At 41.7% G+C, this 16,896-nt stretch overlaps 2 protein-coding genes and 2 long non-coding RNA genes across 6 annotated transcripts; 1 reads left to right on the top strand and 3 right to left on the bottom strand.

Annotated features, from left to right (window-relative positions):
* Window positions 1–275: 275 nt before the first annotated feature.
* Window positions 276–6,123, bottom strand: LOC124192640 (kinesin-like protein KIN-14E). Its single transcript, XM_046586050.1, has 12 exons — window positions 5,166–6,123; window positions 3,911–4,167; window positions 3,277–3,526; window positions 2,924–3,091; window positions 2,626–2,845; window positions 2,398–2,451; window positions 2,209–2,313; window positions 1,483–2,142; window positions 1,163–1,411; window positions 601–1,100; window positions 459–537; window positions 276–398 (listed from the first exon to the last, which is right to left on the bottom strand). The coding sequence occupies exons 1-12, from the start codon at window positions 5,684–5,686 to the stop codon at window positions 348–350; spliced, it is 3,114 nt and encodes a 1,037-aa protein (XP_046442006.1). The 5' UTR covers window positions 5,687–6,123; the 3' UTR covers window positions 276–347.
* A 2,005-nt stretch (window positions 6,124–8,128) lies between these two features.
* On the top strand, window positions 8,129–9,649 carry LOC124192299. 2 transcript variants are annotated; one of them, XR_006873692.1, is made up of 7 exons: window positions 8,129–8,260; window positions 8,327–8,533; window positions 8,615–8,699; window positions 8,785–8,872; window positions 8,908–9,067; window positions 9,178–9,315; window positions 9,388–9,649. It is a non-coding gene; the product is annotated as an uncharacterized LOC124192299 (long non-coding RNA). The 2 variants fall into 2 exon arrangements; XR_006873699.1 differs by having other exon boundaries at window positions 8,615–8,710.
* A 749-nt stretch (window positions 9,650–10,398) lies between these two features.
* LOC124208482 (extensin-2-like) lies at window positions 10,399–12,021 on the bottom strand. The gene is made up of 2 exons (XM_046606262.1): window positions 11,678–12,021; window positions 10,399–11,555 (listed from the first exon to the last, which is right to left on the bottom strand). Exons 1-2 carry the CDS (start codon window positions 11,679–11,681, stop codon window positions 10,516–10,518), a joined length of 1,044 nt encoding a protein of 347 aa, XP_046462218.1. The 5' UTR covers window positions 11,682–12,021; the 3' UTR covers window positions 10,399–10,515.
* A 1,999-nt stretch (window positions 12,022–14,020) lies between these two features.
* Window positions 14,021–16,437, bottom strand: LOC124195536. 2 transcript variants are annotated; one of them, XR_006875262.1, is made up of 7 exons: window positions 15,742–16,436; window positions 15,469–15,675; window positions 15,303–15,387; window positions 15,130–15,217; window positions 14,900–15,059; window positions 14,652–14,789; window positions 14,021–14,579 (listed from the first exon to the last, which is right to left on the bottom strand). It is a non-coding gene; the product is annotated as an uncharacterized LOC124195536 (long non-coding RNA). The 2 variants fall into 2 exon arrangements; XR_006875263.1 differs by having other exon boundaries at window positions 14,318–14,579; window positions 15,130–15,212; window positions 15,742–16,437.
* Between the last annotated feature and the right edge of the window lie 459 nt (window positions 16,438–16,896).

The raw sequence follows: 16,896 nt of genomic DNA, 5'->3' as shown, positions 1-16,896 counted from the left end.
TGCAGTTCATTTAACAAAAAAAAAAAAAAAAATGCGAGAGAGTTTATTGTGTTGCTCGCTACGTACGTGATTTATTCAAACGGCATTATCCATTACGCCGCCAATGTTCCCACCCGATTGTTTGTTTTTTTCTCGTCTAGATTTTTCGCCCTAGATTATTTTTTTTTTTCTTAGATTATTCTCGCATGGATGCAAAGAGATCAATTCTTTCGATTACAATTGATATCATCTCCTGACGTGAAAGAGAGCAAATTAGACTTTTAAGACACACAAAATCCGCTGGAAATGTTTGTATGAACATGCTATAATTTACAAAATAAAAAGAACAAAAGTCTCCCAGAAATTCTTCAACTGGTGTCTTCGACGTCGTCCTCTCCTCGTCGGAGTTTTTGAATAATCTAACATTCATATATTTCAATTAGTTGCCTTCAGTCACACTAGATAATCTGTCAAATTACCGCTTTGAGGCGTGCAATCTCCTTGCAATCGGCATTCTTCTGGGCTGCATTAGTGACAGCTTTGGCGCGGGAAGCATATCTGCAATAATCGAGGTAATTGTATAAATATGTTTGGTCTCTTGTTTTGTGTTAATTGAATTACGTCAGTGACGTTAACGTCTCGTCTAGATTGAAGGCGGCAACGGAGGCGGTGACGAAGAGAAGTGTTTTAGCGTTTCCGCCCAACGAGTCTTGCATTAACATTGTCAGTTTGCTATTTCGGTAGGGCGTATGGGGCTGCTCGCTGGCTAAAGCGGAGATGACGTCGCCCAAAGTTGATAACGATTTGTTGATTGAAGAAGCTTCCCGGAGCTGGTCCCCAGTTGATCCCGATTTGGCGAAACGCTCGCTGCCAGCCAAATCGAGCAGGCTAACCTTTCCGCGAATGACGGTGCCGTGCAGCCGACTTGTGCACTCGATGTTGATGCTGACTATCAGATGCGACCGGCTGCTACGATCGTTCATGCGAGTCGAGCCCGTGTGACGCGAGCTGAGACCGCGATGGAACAAGTCCGACAACTGGTTGGCGTTGGCAACGGGAGATATTCGTGAGCCTTGAACCCACACGATCCCGCGCTTATCTTTTTTGATCTCTAATTTTACCTGATTATTTAATCACATTATTGGAAATGTTTTATTTAAATTCCCAAACAAAACAGGTTTACCTCGGCTTGATCGCTTAAGCGTAGGAGATCGATGAGTTTATCGTTGTAAAGTTCCAACATTGAACAAGAAACTTGGACATCAAATTGAGCTTGGTGATCGTTGGCTAGTTGGAAAATTCGCTGAAACGTTCGAGTGGCCAATCCGGGATGGACGTCGTCGCCTATAATGGTATGTGTCTTCCCGCTACCGGTTTGTCCGTACGCGCATATGCAGACATTGTAACCATCGAAAGCTGACTGGACGAGTGTCTGTGGGGCCCACCCAAATCGCATAAGAATAAGACGTTGAAAAAGCAAATGGCATGAGAGAATATATTTACATGCGTGTCTTCAAAGACGGTTTCTTGCGTGTCGTCTGGCAGAAACACGCGATCGAAATGGAATTCTTTAGGTCCTTTTGGAGTGTTTATGACGAGCGTGTAGGGATCGACGACATCAGCCACCGAGTGCTGAACTCTTTGCTCCACGGGGGTTAACGGTCGAAGCCGGCAATAGACTCGGATTTTACCTTTGAGATCTTCGATCGTGTTGAAATACTTTTTGCGTAACACTCGCTCACGGTTGATGTCTTCTATCAAGCATTTGTTGGCCTCCATTGCCTGCTGTAATTCCCGACCTAATTGTTCCAACTTTTCGGTGTTACTCTCTCTGTCACGGTAGATGGTTTCGTCGACTTGGGATTTCAGTCGGCCGTTTTCTTCCTGCAACGTTTCTAGGTCACGTTTCAGAGTAGAGTGCTCTTCCTCTTTTGCGGCTACGTATTGTTCGAAAGCCGCCAGTCGTTGGTTCTTCATTTCCAGCTCTTGTTCCATGTGAGTGACGTGTCGTTCGAGTTCCTCCAAGTTGGGAACTTCGGGCAGAGAATTGGACTGACGCAACACCTTCTCCAATTGTTCTATCCTGGCTTTGTACTCATTTTCCTTCTGTTGAAGTTCGGCAATCAGACCACGCATCTGGACAAATTCCTTGTTCTCATTCACCTGGTCGATTAGATTAATTCAATTTTAATCAGCGTAACTTGTTTTTAATGAATCAAAGCGACATACTTTGTAAGTCCGCTTTCGCTGGATGTTGTCGTCGCTGCTTATGAATGCCTTGTCATGGGTGTGCTGCTCTGTTAATTGGTATGCTCTTAATGCCTCGATATTGGCCTAGATGAGGGACCATCACGATTTGCGTGAGTTTAGAAAAAATAATAATAATAATAAAACAACTTTTTTATGGACCTCGCATACCGTTAGATTGTTGATGACCATTTGTAATTCCTGGTTTTTTCTATCGAGCTCCTTCTGTTGGGAAAAAGAATAAGAAAAGGGAAGCGTGCGTGACGAAACAAATGCTTTAAATATCTTTTGTTTCCGTGCCTCGGGAACAAAAATTATTGATCCATGTGTGTGTGTGTGTGTTCCCTTTTTTTTAAAAACAAAAATAATACGTAGTATAGAGTTGCCTACTATACGTACGTTGATCATGTCGCTTTGTGCGGCTTCGGCTCGTGCGTTCTCGGTGACGGGTTCCAGTTCAGCAATTGCCGACCGCAACTGAGCGATGATTCTGTCTCTTGCGTGTACCTCGTTCCACAAATGTTTGTTTTCTCTGGCCAGTGACGTCGACTCCAAAGATGAGCAGGTGGAAGTGTTGTCGCCTCGGTGGCTCTGCCGGATGGTAGCCGCCGATTGTCGGCTACTCACGAAAAAGAGACAAATTGAATTCTTCCGCTTTGCTGCTGTGTCTCGTCCACTTGTTAACTCAGTCACTTACCTGGCTGTACTGCTGCTACGCCACGTCCAACTCTTGAGGGCCACGCAGGGTTTCATTTGAACGCTGTCTGAATCTCGGTCCCGATCACTGATGAGTTCCGATGACAATTCAGCATCGCCAAAATCATCGCCGTGACCCGAATCACGCCATTCTAATTCCTCTTTGAGCCTTGAAAAATTCACCGTTAAGATTTTAATTGTTTACTGTTAATGACAATACGGCACGCTTATGAGCTTATTGACCCTGTTCAATTCTCTCTAAATTTTTCCCTTTGTGTATTTCCCAACCAGAGTTATTGAACGGCCAAGCTCGACTGAAGAAATCTCAGTAAAAAACAACAAAAAAGGAAGTACCGTTGGTACTGCTTCCGCAGTAGTTCGTAATCACGTCGGCTGGCTTGCTGGGCTAGGCGTTCCAGTTGTAATAAGGCCAACAAATCGCTTTCATTGGCCGATTGTGTGTTGGAACTGGTTATTTTACCGACGCCTTTCTTCTGCTGGCGGATTGTTCCGGTTACACTGTGCATCGGTGACGTAACATCCTTTGCCGTTTCCAACGAATCCGGCTCGTCGGTTTCGGAATTTGTTTCAGCGCCGGAAGGAACTGATTAGAAAATAAAAAAACGTCGTACAAGCTAGGTCAAAATTCAGGGAAATATGATTTAAGTGATGTCTAAAATTTCTAATGTGCATAAACGATACGCTTCCGTGATTCAGTCATTTGTTTGATGGATTTATTATATCCTTGTGTCAATAACATTTTGAACTATAAGAAGCATTTTCTACATTCACGCCTCAGAGATTTTTGTTGGATACATTTCAATGGAAATCATGGAAATCCGTCCATCGAGAAATAATGTCGTGGGCAGTGACTTGTGAACAATAATGCGAAATGATAATCAGCTTATATATACAAGAGAGAAGGGAGGTTCTCGGTATTATACCATTTGAATAATTGAAATAGTTTTGGGTTTTGTTTCAGGCTTACCAGTTGGCAGAACTTGTTGAACTGCTTTAAGTACTTCCAGTCGTCCGGTCAAGGTGGCTAGTCGCTGGTCAACAATTAACAATTGTTTCTTTAACGACTCTATATCCGCACCGGCTTTATCTCCGTCAGCTCGCCTGCTGTTAGAGGAAGAAGAAGATTGGCTGTAAGATGAAGGAGACAAATGAAACAAACTGATGGCGCCGTCCGGCACGACGTGGACCGCCGAACACATCACAGGATGGAGGAACATCCCCGTTCAAATTCAAAAGGCGGACTGGTGGTATGCTGATGCTCTTCAACTACTCTTGTATATATACATCACACGTATATCTATACTGCTGCACATATAATATACTTACACAACAGTGTGTGTGTGTATAGAGTGAGAGCATCCAGACATACACGTATTGTATATACGCATATGTTCTTATTTTTTTCTCCGCGTTGGCTTCTTCCTCCTGTGTCACGGATGGCTTGCAATCTATGCCGTATGCCTCTTGTGCCGTGACCGGTAGCTTCGGTACCACATGCTGTTTCGTTCGCAAGCAGCAGCAGCAGCACATTTGTGAATCCTTTTTGTTTTTGAATTTAGGTGAGTCGACATACGTACAACGTGACGGTTGTTCTTTTTGACTCTATATCGCAACTTTGGCGGCTTCACGAACGATACAAGCTTTGTAAAAACGGGCGTTTCCATGCGCTGTTAATCAACTCGTTTGCTCCCGTTTATAACAAATTCTTTTTCTTGCCTTATAGCTTGTACACACTTTTGGCTGATAGACAATATAGCTACTTAAATCCATTGTGTCGCGCCCCTTTCGTGATTTTTTGGGGGTTTTGTGTATAGCCGGACACGGTCAACCGCCTATATGAGAGTTATAATTCTTTCAACCGAGAGAGCCCTATTGAAGTAAGTTGACGAAGCACCTGCTGCTTTCTAAAATAAAAAACTTTGGTTCAAGGTCCCATGTAGAGTCTGAAAAGCCCCTCCCATCGCCGCGTGCTCTTGTTCATCAACCAAAAGAACTAAAATAAGAATGCATAAAGGAATTGGTTCCATTTGGCTGAATCGAATCTCTTTTTTTTACATAATAAGAGAAAGAGAATAAAGTAATGACTGACCAAGTGGAACGCGCATATCGACTCTATAACTATTTGTATACGTATTTCTTTGATTTCCTGTCCGCCAGATGACTATATAGTCGGTACAACAGATGCAGACGAATAGTTTTACATGAATGAAATATCGATCTACCTGTGATTGTTGGTGGTGGTGGTTGAAGCTGTTGTTGTTGTTGCTCCTGCTGCTTCTGACTCTGTGGATTTCTTTTGATGTTCGTCAATTGTCTGGCGTACTAAAATTTGTTCCAGTCTATAAGCTTGTTGCTTAAGGGTCAGTTTGAGTTGCTCGGCCACAAGTGTCTCGGCCAGAAGGTACCTCGGCTCACGGATGAGCGACAAGGTAAACTCGAATTTTTCACGCCAGGTATTGCAAGACTCTTCGTCGACAACGCCCGACATGATGACTGCGCTGTTGGACGTCGATTCCGTCTCAACGTGACTCTGCAGAAATCGACTTCCATTGAATCGCTTAGTTTGAGTCCTTTTGAATTCAGCACTGTTATTATCCTTCTCTTGATTGCGGAAGCTGTAATGACCGCTTAGGCCGGAATAATCACTATCACACGTTCCCTCACTGTCGCTATCACTTGAGCAGTTCTCGGACCTTTGGGAAGAATCCCTTGAGCGCATCTTCATGAGAAATTCTCGCCACATTTTTTTTTCGGGGGGAATGTTAAAATACTTAAATGTATTAAAGTTGCTGCGTACAACAGTGGAGGAGATCAAGGTATCGGCATGTTGGCTCGACCCTTGATGGTTGGCAACTGTCACGAGATTCGCTTAGACCAGCAGATCAGGATGAGCTGCTGATCAGAGACCCTTAGCAGCAGCCCGTATCTTCATCTTCTTTCTTGCGGAACGCTATACACTAGAAGCTGTTGGCAATTTTTTTTCGGAATTTCACTGCGTGGTGCGACGAAACTGTTTCACAGCCCTTTCATCCACCTGCTGGCTTGTTCTTGTTTTTTGTTTTTAAGAGTCTTCACAATTAAAGTTGAAAGTGTTTACGGCTGCGACGATGGCGACATTTCGTCCGCCTTTGACGATCGACTAGTAACCGTGTCAGATACTCGCGACGATGGCCAACGAATGGACAATGACCAAAAAGTGGAGAGGAGCTAGAAGATCCATCCGAGTTGATCAGACCGTGCAGACTGGTATATCCGGTTGGGTGTAGCCAACTTACAAGTGAGACTCTGAGAGGCTTTGAGGATTTCTACGAAACTACTTGGCGTGTTGTTCGTTTTGGTGGTGAGGGTGAATAACCAATGCGATGGGGGGTGTATGTTGAGTGTATAAGACGTGTGGCACGCGACTTGTTCTTATTTTTTACAACTTCTTCTTATGAACATCTTCCCATTAATATATTTTTTTGTTAGGCTCCTGGTTATTATCGCACAGTCGACTAAGTTTCGTCAACTCCGCTGACCGCACTTCCTCCCAAATCACCTGTGTGTTTTTTTTCGAACATTATTGCCGCGTTTACTATATATAAAAAGTATAGGAGAAAGTGGGTTTGTTTGCATCCTCCCGCTTCACGCATGGAATAGTCGAAAAATTAAAAGGCGGGATGATGACATAACGTATCGCCAGCTTTTTTTTTTAATCTTCGGCGAAAAATGGTGCACGCTCGACTACTCGGAGCTGTACACACACATCGGCACGTTCACCTCCTGCAAAAGCAGTTAAAACAAAATACTGTGCGGCGCCTATAAATGTTTTTCCGAAATTGTTTTCTTTTGTTCCGCAAACCCAAAAGGATACAAACAAAAAGGAGTGAGATAAACGAGGCTGATTTATTTGCTACTTGTTTTTTTGTTATTGTATACTTGAGTCGTTTGGTATATACTGCCGAGTAATTTATCCTAAACGTGTTATAAAGGAAACTCAAAGCATGTGTTCCAATATACCAGTGAATGGTTATTAGCTCGGCCTATTTTCTTTACTATTGTCATTATTCGGTTTTAAAAACCAATTTTAAGATGTAAACTTTGTTGATGTTTTGTTTCGTTATTTTCAATGATGTGAAAAGTTAAACGAAGATTCCATGTCCCGGTACCCCAGAAATTGTTATTAGGAACAACCTTAAATTGGAACACTGTACATTATGGCGGATTCAAAAGCTTGGTCAAATGCAATTAGCCAGCATCAACCACATTTGTAAGTTTAGAATTTCCTTTCGCAAATATAAGAACTAAAAAGGGATTGTGGGTAGATTACTCTCGCTAGGACCTTGTGGTTCAGAAACATAATCATGTATATTTGCTATACTAAGGGACTACTATATATAGACTAGATGAAGGAGAACGTCAGTTTTGTACTCAAAACAAACTTGGATTCACCGCGGCGATAAAAGCGATTAATTTAGCAATTTACCTATTTTGGCTATGTAGTACTCATGATGACTTGTCATGGCCGTGGAGAAAGTAGATCCAATGATGCTTAATCCTAGACACAACAAGTCGGAATGAATTATTTCACTGTCTATAGTTATCATGTCCTAGTCGATAGAAACAAAAATAAAATGTGTCGATACTGATAAAAGTGGATGTAGCCCAGAGAGATTTGTGTTGAGAATCTTCCATCCTTTTTGGTACTGAAAAGTGGTTTGCTACTGGTTCCACCGGCAGTGCACTGGTGTGGGTAGGACTACTAAGATTTCCTTTTTACTCTGCTGTTGATATTCTGCTTTCTCGCTGGAATTTGGTTAAGAATTTCCATTTCTATGAATTTCAAGTATAATTTAAGAAGTGCTGAAATACGGGATGCTACACGTACGCTACGGTACGGCAAACCGTTTGTGCCACATTTCACGGAAAATGTAGATTGTAGAGGTAATTAGTAACGCAAGTGCAATGAGAATTCCCGTGGCAAATCAGCTAAGCATTGGTTTGGGTAATAGGTTTCAATACAGGAATTAATCATTATTTAGACTTAGTGTAAAACCCCATAGGGTATTCCTTCGACGAACAAATTCGACTGTTTCACCGCATCCGTTAAACCGTTAACGGTTTTAGTAAACTTTTTACTCAAATGCCCCACCCTAGATGGCGAATCGTCGAGCTATAAAAATCCACCCCATCTGGCGGCAGTCAAGAAAAACTGTAGTCTGATTCAGTGATTAGAAAACATGTTGCTGCGGTAACGCCTAATGTGATTGCCGCGTTATTGAGTTAATTCTTAATTGGATTTATATTATCCTGGAGAAATAAAATCACGTATTCCCATGTAAGTTAACCTGCAGATTAAAAAACCACCATAGTTTATATTGAAAGTTTCTATTTGAAATTTCAGATGACTGTAGACTGAAACTGTACAGTACCTGATGTTGTTGCTTGCTAAAGTTGTTATAAAGCAAGCATGGCTGGTATGCTACGTGAAAACCACAAGAAAATTGTCTATCTTCATAACCATATGCTGAATGTTCCTTTTAATCACATCTTCCGTTGCATAATTGCATCTTTGTAGCCCGACAGTTGTGGAATCATATGCACAGTGCAGGTTAGAGTGATAACTTTTCGACTTACTACAACAGTGGCACATTGATCACAAATTTGACTCACATTATTGTAATTTATACAGGTTCATTCATGCTGTGAATGATGAATGCTTCTGTATCATGCATGTTAGGGTGTACCTCCTACAGCAGATGGAGGATGTTTGGGAGGTAAAGTAAAGGTGTAATTGAAGTTGTGTTTTGGGGTAGTGCTAATGCTTTCCAATTAAATGCAATTTTGTTTCTCTGTTTCCAGGGAAGATATTGACGACCCTACCTGACCCTACAAAGCCAGAGTGTCATGGTTGTTCTTCACTGCTGACCTGCATAAACACCCATCAAAAGTAAGCTGCTCTCATTGTTGTCATTTATTGTACAGGTTCATTCATGCCCGTGAATGATAGATGCTTCTGTATCATGCATATTTCGGTGTGTGGAAGTAGTTGTGAAATATTAAGGACCATATACCCTGCACTTTCGCCTTACATCAGGAAGATTTAATTAAGCAGAAACCTTCGTACAGCAGATCGAGATTGAAGGTAAAGTATAAAAAATGTGATTGAATTGCGTTTAGTTATTGCTAATGCAGTAATGCTTTGCACTTGCAATTTTGTTTCTCCGTTTTATATTCTATGTTCTATGTTTTCAGAGAAGAAATTGACGATTCCAGCAAGAGTGTCTGATTCATCTTTGTGTCGATGTTTGGCGAGGAAATTGACGACCCAACAAGAGCGATACTGAGAGAGCGTCGTTCTTCAGAAGTGACCTGCATCAACGCCTGTAAAAAGTAAGTTGTTTTTAGACCATATGATTCAGATGTGTTAACAGCTGTTTTAATTATTGTTTATTTCATAAATAGATTCTGGAATCAGACTGAACGAGATTTTGCTTCCGGAAGAAAAACTGCGATAACAGGGGCATACAGACTACCACACGTTCAACGCGGGTCATCTATTTCTGTTGTTGGTAATATGTTTTTGTTAGTTAATCCGTTGGTTGCCACGCCTTTGTTCTCCCCTAGCTCCTTAGCACGGGCCGCGCTGTTCGGTCTCGTGGTTTACATGCCGCGGGGTCGGACAGTCGCACCAGCCCAAGATTCGCCGAAAGGCCCCGTTAGGCAATGCACCATAGGGACTTCCCCCTTGTCGATACGGTGATGGATTCTAGAGGTTGTGCATTCCATCTTCTCCCATCACCGTGTCAGCCCGGACTTGTCAGCAATGGCAAGTCCCACCTTGGTCATGGATCCTTCAGACGTGACGCGTAGAGTAGTAGAAGAACAACCTACGGGTTGTATGGCGTGGCAGCCAACGGGTTAACTAAGTGTATGTGTGTATGTATGTATGTATTTATGTGACTGTAAAATGTGGTGGAATTGTGGGTGGAGGTGGGACAATATAACACAATTCTTTTTATAAGTTTTTTGTTCATTGTCTCTTAATTTATAACAAGTCTTGTTTAGCAATTGTATCAATATATTTCTTACATCTTTGATGTCTTCCATGTATACAAAAATTATCAATCAGCCATTTGTCTATCATTTTAAGATTTAAAAAAATCAACATTCACAAGTTTAGAATTTCTCCCTCTGAAAATGAATTCCATTAACGAAAAATCAAAAATGCAACTCAAGATCAAAATTTAGAGTAAATGTTAAGCAGTAGGTATCTTTCGTAACTTACCCAAAAAGGTAATCGTCCAAGAACCAGAATATGTCCGTATGCAGGACGACTAAGGCAGTAGTCACCTCCAAACCGTGAAAAAGAAATCACAACGCAGCATACTGGCTTTGAAGAAGTCCAACACGAATAAAAACACCTGTCGCAATGTTGAAAGACTTGAAGGTATTAATAAAAGTCTAACAAGACAGTTTCCCGCACTAAAAAATATATTTTCTCAAAAGATCAACAATCAAAACTCAGTGACTAGTAACCATGAAGACATAACCACCAAATTTAAGCATAATTAAATAAAACAAATTTCAGCTCTAGTATTTAGGAGCATCCTTGTAGTAAGTTGGGGAAGCGTAGGTTGTGGTGTAATATTCAGGTGCCTTAGTGGTGTAGTAACTCGGGGAAGAGTAATACTTCGGAGCATCGGTGTAGTAGGTCGGAGCAGCGTAAGTAGTGGTGTAATACTCGGGTGCCTTGGTGGTGTAGTACTTGGCAGTCTCAGTGTAGTACCTGGGGGCAGCGTAGGTTGTAGTGTAATACTCCGGGGTCTGGGTGGTGTAGTAAACCGGAGCCTCGGTTTGGTAGTAGCTTGGAGCAGAGTAATACTTGGGTTCCTCGGTGTAGTAAACTGGGGCAGCGTAAGTGGTTGTGTAATATTCGGCCTTTTCGGTGTAGTACTTAGGTTCGGTGAAGTAGCTAGGTGTAGCGTAGGTTGTAGTGTAGTAAACTGGAGACTCGGTGTAGTATTTCGGTTCAACGTAGTACGAAGGAGCAGCCGCTGTGTAGTAAGTCGGGGCTGCATAATACTTGGCCGCCTCAGTTGTGTAGCTTGGGGCAGAATAGTACTTGGGTGCTTCGGTGTAGTAAGCTGGGGCAGTATACGTAGTAGTGTAGTACTCCGATGCCTTGGTGGTGTAGTACTTGGGAGCCTCGGTGTAGTAATCTGGAGCAGCGTAGGTTGTAGTATAGTACTTGGGCGCTTCGGTGTAGTATACAGCCGCTTTGGTGGTGGAATAAGTTGAAGCCTCGGTGTAGTAGCTAGGAGCAGAGTAATACTTGGGAGCCTCGGTGTAGTAAGATGGGGCACCATACGTAGTCGTGTAGTACTTAGGGGCCTCGGTATAGTACTCGGGCGCTTTGGTGTAGTAGCTCGGAGCAGCATAAGTTGTGGTGTAATACTCTGGAGCCTTGGTGATGTAGTACTTGGAGGCCTCGTTGTAGTAACTGGTTGTTGTGTAGTAGGACGGCGGCGTTGCGGTTTGGTATCCACCATAACCAGGAGACATCGGTACACCAGTGGCCGACCCAGCCATCAATGATACAACACCCAACAGCAGAACGACGCCATAGTTAACTAAACGGTAATTAATTTGAAAATTAATTTTCAATTATAACTGGTAAATAAACAAATAACAATATCTGGGAAACATTCCCAACTCCATGAACAATACAAAAACAAAAAAACAGAATATTTACCCATGATTGCGAACTGAAAATACGATGAAGAATGCAGATGGGGACGAATAGTGCGCTGCACTTGTTGCCGTGACTAAGCTGCTCAATCGACTGATTTCTATCGCCTTTTCTCTCTCCTTTTATACGACTTTTTCCTCACCCTTACCTCTCAACTCAAGCCTTGTGGCTATTGTACTTGCTTGATAATGATTCCCGTTCTGACCCAACCTCTCCCCCACTGCATGACACGTTTTACGTAATGATCTCCGTGACCTTCGAGCTTCAAGGCCATAGAAACTGGCCTTTTTCTTTCTGCAGGTTGACGTTGCTGGGGATGGGTCTACAAAAACAAATATCAAAATGAAGACCAAATGGCTGATCCTTGCGGCTATTCTACCTGCTTGATAATGATGCAAAACGTCCCTTTCTCACCCAACCTCTACACCACCGCATGAATCGGAAAGTTCCCCGTCCTCTCATGGCTTAAGGGGTTAATCAGGGTGAGGAAAAAGTCGTATAAAAGGAGAGAGAAAAGGCGATAGAAATCAGTCGATTGAGCAGCTTAGTCACGGCAACAACTGCAGCGCACTATCTGTCACCATCTGCATTCTTCATCGTATTTACAATTCGCAATCATGGGTAAATATTCTGTTTGTTTGTTTTTATGTTGTTCACGGAAAATTTTTCCCAGATATTGTTATTTGTTTATAACCAGTTATAATTGAAAATTAATTTTCAAATTAATTACCGTTTAGTTAACTATGGCGTCGTTCTGCTGTTGGGTGTTGTATCATTGATGGCTGGGTCGGCCACTGGTGTACCGATGTCTCCTGGTTATGGTGGATACCAAACCGCAACGCCGCCGTCCTACTACACAACAACCAGTTACTACAACGAGGCCTCCAAGTACTACATCACCAAGGCTCCAGAGTATTACACCACAACTTATGCTGCTCCGAGCTACTACACCAAAGCGCCCGAGTACTATACCGAGGCCCCTAAGTACTACACGACTACGTATGGTGCCCCATCTTACTACACCGAGGCTCCCAAGTATTACTCTGCTCCTAGCTACTACACCGAGGCTTCAACTTATTCCACCACCAAAGCGGCTGTATACTACACCGAAGCGCCCAAGTACTATACTACAACCTACGCTGCTCCAGATTACTACACCGAGGCTCCCAAGTACTACACCACCAAGGCATCGGAGTACTACACTACTACGTATACTGCCCCAGCTTACTACACCGAAGCACCCAAGTACTATTCTGCCCCAAGCTACACAACTGAGGCGGCCAAGTATTATGCAGCCCCGACTTACTACACAGCGGCTGCTCCTTCGTACTACGTTGAACCGAAATACTACACCGAGTCTCCAGTTTACTACACTACAACCTACGCTACACCTAGCTACTTCACCGAACCTAAGTACTACACCGAAAAGGCCGAATATTACACAACCACTTACGCTGCCCCAGTTTACTACACCGAGGAACCCAAGTATTACTCTGCTCCAAGCTACTACCAAACCGAGGCTCCGGTTTACTACACCACCCAGACCCCGGAGTATTACACTACAACCTACGCTGCCCCCAGGTACTACACTGAGACTGCCAAGTACTACACCACCAAGGCACCCGAGTATTACACCACTACTTACGCTGCTCCGACCTACTACACCGATGCTCCGAAGTATTACTCTTCCCCGAGTTACTACACCACTAAGGCACCTGAATATTACACCACAACCTACGCTTCCCCAACTTACTACAAGGATGCTCCTAAATACTAGAGCTGAAATTTGTTTTATTTAATTATGCTTAAATTTGGTGGTTATGTCTTCATGGTTACTAGTCACTGAGTTTTGATTGTTGATCTTTTGAGAAAATATATTTTTTAGTGCGGGAAACTGTCTTGTTAGACTTTTATTAATACCTTCAAGTCTTTCAACATTGCGACAGGTGTTTTTATTCGTGTTGGACTTCTTCAAAGCCAGTATGCTGCGTTGTGATTTCTTTTTCACGGTTTGGAGGTGACTACTGCCTTAGTCGTCCTGCATACGGACATATTCTGGTTCTTGGACGATTACCTTTTTGGGTAAGTTACGAAAGATACCTACTGCTTAACATTTACTCTAAATTTTGATCTTGAGTTGCATTTTTGATTTTTCGTTAATGGAATTCATTTTCAGAGGGAGAAATTCTAAACTTGTGAATGTTGATTTTTTTAAATCTTAAAATGATAGACAAATGGCTGATTGATAATTTTTGTATACATGGAAGACATCAAAGATGTAAGAAATATATTGATACAATTGCTAAACAAGACTTGTTATAAATTAAGAGACAATGAACAAAAAACTTATAAAAAGAATTGTGTTATATTGTCCCACCTCCACCCACAATTCCACCACATTTTACAGTCACATAAATACATACATACATACACACATACACTTAGTTAACCCGTTGGCTGCCACGCCATACAACCCGTAGGTTGTTCTTCTACTACTCTACGCGTCACGTCTGAAGGATCCATGACCAAGGTGGGACTTGCCATTGCTGACAAGTCCGGGCTGACACGGTGATGGGAGAAGATGGAATGCACAACCTCTAGAATCCATCACCGTATCGACAAGGGGGAAGTCCCTATGGTGCATTGCCTAACGGGGCCTTTCGGCGAATCTTGGGCTGGTGCGACTGTCCGACCCCGCGGCATGTAAACCACGAGACCGAACAGCGCGGCCCGTGCTAAGGAGCTAGGGGAGAACAAAGGCGTGGCAACCAACGGATTAACTAACAAAAACATATTACCAACAACAGAAATAGATGACCCGCGTTGAACGTGTGGTAGTCTGTATGCCCCTGTTATCGCAGTTTTTCTTCCGGAAGCAAAATCTCGTTCAGTCTGATTCCAGAATCTATTTATGAAATAAACAATAATTAAAACAGCTGTTAACACATCTGAATCATATGGTCTAAAAACAACTTACTTTTTACAGGCGTTGATGCAGGTCACTTCTGAAGAACGACGCTCTCTCAGTATCGCTCTTGTTGGGTCGTCAATTTCCTCGCCAAACATCGACACAAAGATGAATCAGACACTCTTGCTGGAATCGTCAATTTCTTCTCTGAAAACATAGAACATAGAATATAAAACGGAGAAACAAAATTGCAAGTGCAAAGCATTACTGCATTAGCAATAACTAAACGCAATTCAATCACATTTTTTATACTTTACCTTCAATCTCGATCTGCTGTACGAAGGTTTCTGCTTAATTAAATCTTCCTGATGTAAGGCGAAAGTGCAGGGTATATGGTCCTTAATATTTCACAACTACTTCCACACACCGAAATATGCATGATACAGAAGCATCTATCATTCACGGGCATGAATGAACCTGTACAATAAATGACAACAATGAGAGTAAAATTGAGTAATTAAATCTTATAGATTATAAAACAGCTTACTTTTGATGGCTGTTTATGCAGGTCAGCAGTGAAGAACAACCATGACACTCTGGCTTTGTAGGGTCAGGTAGGGTCGTCAATATCTTCCCTGGAAACAGAGAAACAAAATTGCATTTAATTGGAAAGCATTAGCACTACCCCAAAACACAACTTCAATTACACCTTTACTTTACCTCCCAAACATCCTCCATCTGCTGTAGGAGGTACACCCTAACATGCATGATACAGAAGCATTCATCATTCACAGCATGAATGAACCTGTATAAATTACAATAATGTGAGTCAAATTTGTGATCAATGTGCCACTGTTGTAGTAAGTCGAAAAGTTATCACTCTAACCTGCACTGTGCATATGATTCCACAACTGTCGGGCTACAAAGATGCAATTATGCAACGGAAGATGTGATTAAAAGGAACATTCAGCATATGGTTATGAAGATAGACAATTTTCTTGTGGTTTTCACGTAGCATACCAGCCATGCTTGCTTTATAACAACTTTAGCAAGCAACAACATCAGGTACTGTACAGTTTCAGTCTACAGTCATCTGAAATTTCAAATAGAAACTTTCAATATAAACTATGGTGGTTTTTTAATCTGCAGGTTAACTTACATGGGAATATGTGATTTTATTTCTCCAGAATAATATAAATCCAATTAAGAATTAACTCAATAACGCGGCAATCACATTAGGCGTTACCGCAGCAACATGATAGGCATTGCCAGTTCAGGACATCTAGCGGTCGATTAAGTATTCAGGACATCTAGCGGTCGATTAAGTAATTTAACCATTTATTCACGTTTTTTTCACGTTTGTCATTGATGTTAACTAAGTAGAGTAGCTCCCCGACCTTCACGTGGGGCTACAGCTGCTTCTGTTTTTATATTTAATAACTCTTTCTAAAATAAACCGCCAGCTATGATTTACAGAGGAATGTAATTTTAAAATCGTTGGAATTCTATTGACGGACATTTAAAATATTTAAAATTCAATGGAGTTCTACTGTCGGCCATGAAAATAATTAAAAAATAGTTGGAGTTCTATTGTCGTTTAGTGGAGTTCTACTGCCGGGCACTGGAGTTCTATTGTCGGGTAGTTTTAATAATACTTAAAAAGTGAGTTCTTATTTCTTTTGGAGTTCTACTCATCTACTGTCGTTGGAGTTCTACTGTCGCATACAAAGAAATTTTAAAAAATTCTTTAAAATATTGGGGTTCTATTATCAGTGGAGTTCTTCTGTCAGCAACCCATGAATCTCATTCAGTCTGATACAAAAAATTCATTTAGATTTAAAAAATATATTTTATATAATCAAAAACAGGTAAAAACAGCAAAAAGGAAACTAACTTTAAATTTTTTCGCTATCCGAAAATTACAATATCGACTGCCATCTTTCAAAAATCTAAATATTTTGTGTACCGGAACTACACCGGAAGTAGGCGATAGCTCCACAACCAACTACTGAGCTGAAATGAAATTTTTTTAATCCTCGTGAAATTTGAGGTCTATTCGAAATCTTTCTAGCATAAGTTTGGACTTAGACCGTGAATTTTCCTGAACTTTCAGGGAAAATCTCGATTTTTGGATATAAACACAAATTAGTACAACAAAACGTTTGCCATTGAAATAAAAATTATGATTCCCTTGTCAGCGAATCCGAGACTGCGGACCAATAGGGGCATAGCAATTGATCGGACAAAGTCTGTGCAGTAGTTTTTATCATTGCGAATTCGTTTGCATGAAATGCAAACGAACGAACGAACAAAA

This window comes from Daphnia pulex, chromosome 1, assembly GCF_021134715.1.
Source record: "Daphnia pulex isolate KAP4 chromosome 1, ASM2113471v1".
In the NCBI taxonomy this organism is placed as follows: Eukaryota; Metazoa; Arthropoda; class Branchiopoda; order Diplostraca; family Daphniidae; genus Daphnia; species Daphnia pulex.
Note: the sequence above shows the minus strand (reverse complement) of the source record. Positions and strands in the feature narration are given on the sequence as shown.